Source organism: Tupaia chinensis, unplaced genomic scaffold (genome assembly GCF_000334495.1).
Source record: "Tupaia chinensis unplaced genomic scaffold, TupChi_1.0 Scaffold000132_1, whole genome shotgun sequence".
Taxonomy (NCBI): domain Eukaryota; kingdom Metazoa; phylum Chordata; class Mammalia; order Scandentia; family Tupaiidae; genus Tupaia; species Tupaia belangeri.
Genome location: NW_006159601.1, coordinates 1078932 through 1080481, shown reverse-complemented (window position 1 = coordinate 1080481; position 1550 = coordinate 1078932). Strand labels below are relative to the sequence as shown.

Here is a 1550-nt window from a genome sequence, read left to right as displayed (position 1 = left end):
CTGGGTGACGGTGCGCGTGCTCCACGTGTGGCAGAGGCAGGCTACAAGGACGAGCAGTGCTGTACACAGGGCAGCCACCCTGGGCTGCAGGGAGCCCTGGGCCAGGCGGAGGTGATGCTGCGTCGAGGGCGGGCGGCCTGTGACGCGACTCGACTCCAAGATCTCGTGCTCGCCCCTCCCACTCCCAGGGTCTCGGTGCACGAAGGGAAACAGCTGATGGCGGACTCAGGGCCGATCTATGACCAGACCTATGCTGGCGGGCGGCTGGGGCTGTTCGTCTTCTCTCAGGAAATGGTCTACTTCTCAGACCTCAAGTACGAGTGCAGAGGTGAGTGCGCTCGTGGGGCGGGCGCAGATGCCAGACGCCTGACATGCGTCAGGGTACTGCGTCCCGGCAAGCCCGGCTCCTCGGGCTGTTCAGAGCGTGGACTGAGCCTGAGCTGTCTGGTGGGACAGACCTCTGCCGCCACGGCTCCACCCAGCCCGCCCACCGCGCCCTGCAGCTGCCCGGGTGCGCCCTGCAGCTGCCCGGGTGCCCCGTGGCTCCCTCCAAAGGCAGTTCTTGCTGGACTTGGGGGGTGGCCTGAGGAAGGGGGGAGGCAGGAGGGGACAAAGGACAAAGTTCCCCTCCAGTGATTTCTCTGGGAAATGCCTGCTTCTGGCGAGCAGACCGAGTGCGGAGGGCAGCGTGCGGGGGAGCCAGGCCGGCCCCTCACCTGCTCTGGCGCAGTTTCCTTGTCCGCAGGTGGAGATGCCTTTCGAGACATTTCACGTTTCTGTCGGGCCTTCCATTCATCTGCCCACATTACGATATATTAATCAAGATGATAATACCGTCCGCTACGGGGCTGCCTGCTTCTGGCAAGCAGACCGAGTGCGGAGGGCAGCGTGCGGGGGAGCCAGGCCGGCCCCTCACCTGCTCTGGCGCAGTTTCCTTGTCCGCAGGTGGAGATGCCTTTCGAGACATTTCACGTTTCTGTCGGGCCTTCCATTCATCTGCCCACATTACGATATATTAATCAAGATGATAATACCGTCCGCTACGGGCAAAGCTGAGCTGGGCCCAGGGCTCGACCCCAAGCCTGTCTGTTCCTCCTTTTCGCAGATGCCTAGACCAGCTCGCTGCACCACAGGGCCGTGTGTGCTGTCACTGCGACTCCTGGCCCGGTCCTCACGGCTACCCTAACAGTGCAGACCCTCCCCCGCCACCAGCCCCAGCTGTGCCTTCAGGGATAACTTAGAGAACCACAGACCCGAGCCCGCAGGAGAGGAGCTGACGGGAGGGGAGACTGCGGTGTGAGCCAGCCACGGCATGCCACGTCTTGTGGCCTGGGCAGCACAGCGTGCCTGGGAGATGCACTCGCTGACAGTCTTTATCTGTACGGAGCTGGAGGGGCTCTTGCGCGAAAGCCGTTAGCATCGGTTAGGCACGAAAGGCTTGTGCACCTGCTTTCAGGGTGCCCTGTCATCGCCCTGCTTGGACCAAACCCCCAGTGACTCCTCCTCCCGCCGGGTCGGGGTGGGAGGGGTCTCCAGGGTCCATGAGCTTG

At 63.3% G+C, this 1550-nt stretch overlaps 1 protein-coding gene across 1 annotated transcript in view; it reads left to right on the top strand.

The window, feature by feature from the left end:
* Window positions 1-1544, top strand: part of THBS2 (thrombospondin 2) — a 33174-nt gene extending 31630 nt beyond the window's left edge. The window contains 2 exon segments of the mRNA XM_006144770.3: window positions 189-328; window positions 1106-1544. Coding sequence (XP_006144832.1) covers window positions 189-328; window positions 1106-1113 — 148 coding nt within the window. The 3' untranslated portion in view covers window positions 1114-1544.
* The last annotated feature ends 6 nt before the right edge of the window (window positions 1545-1550 follow it).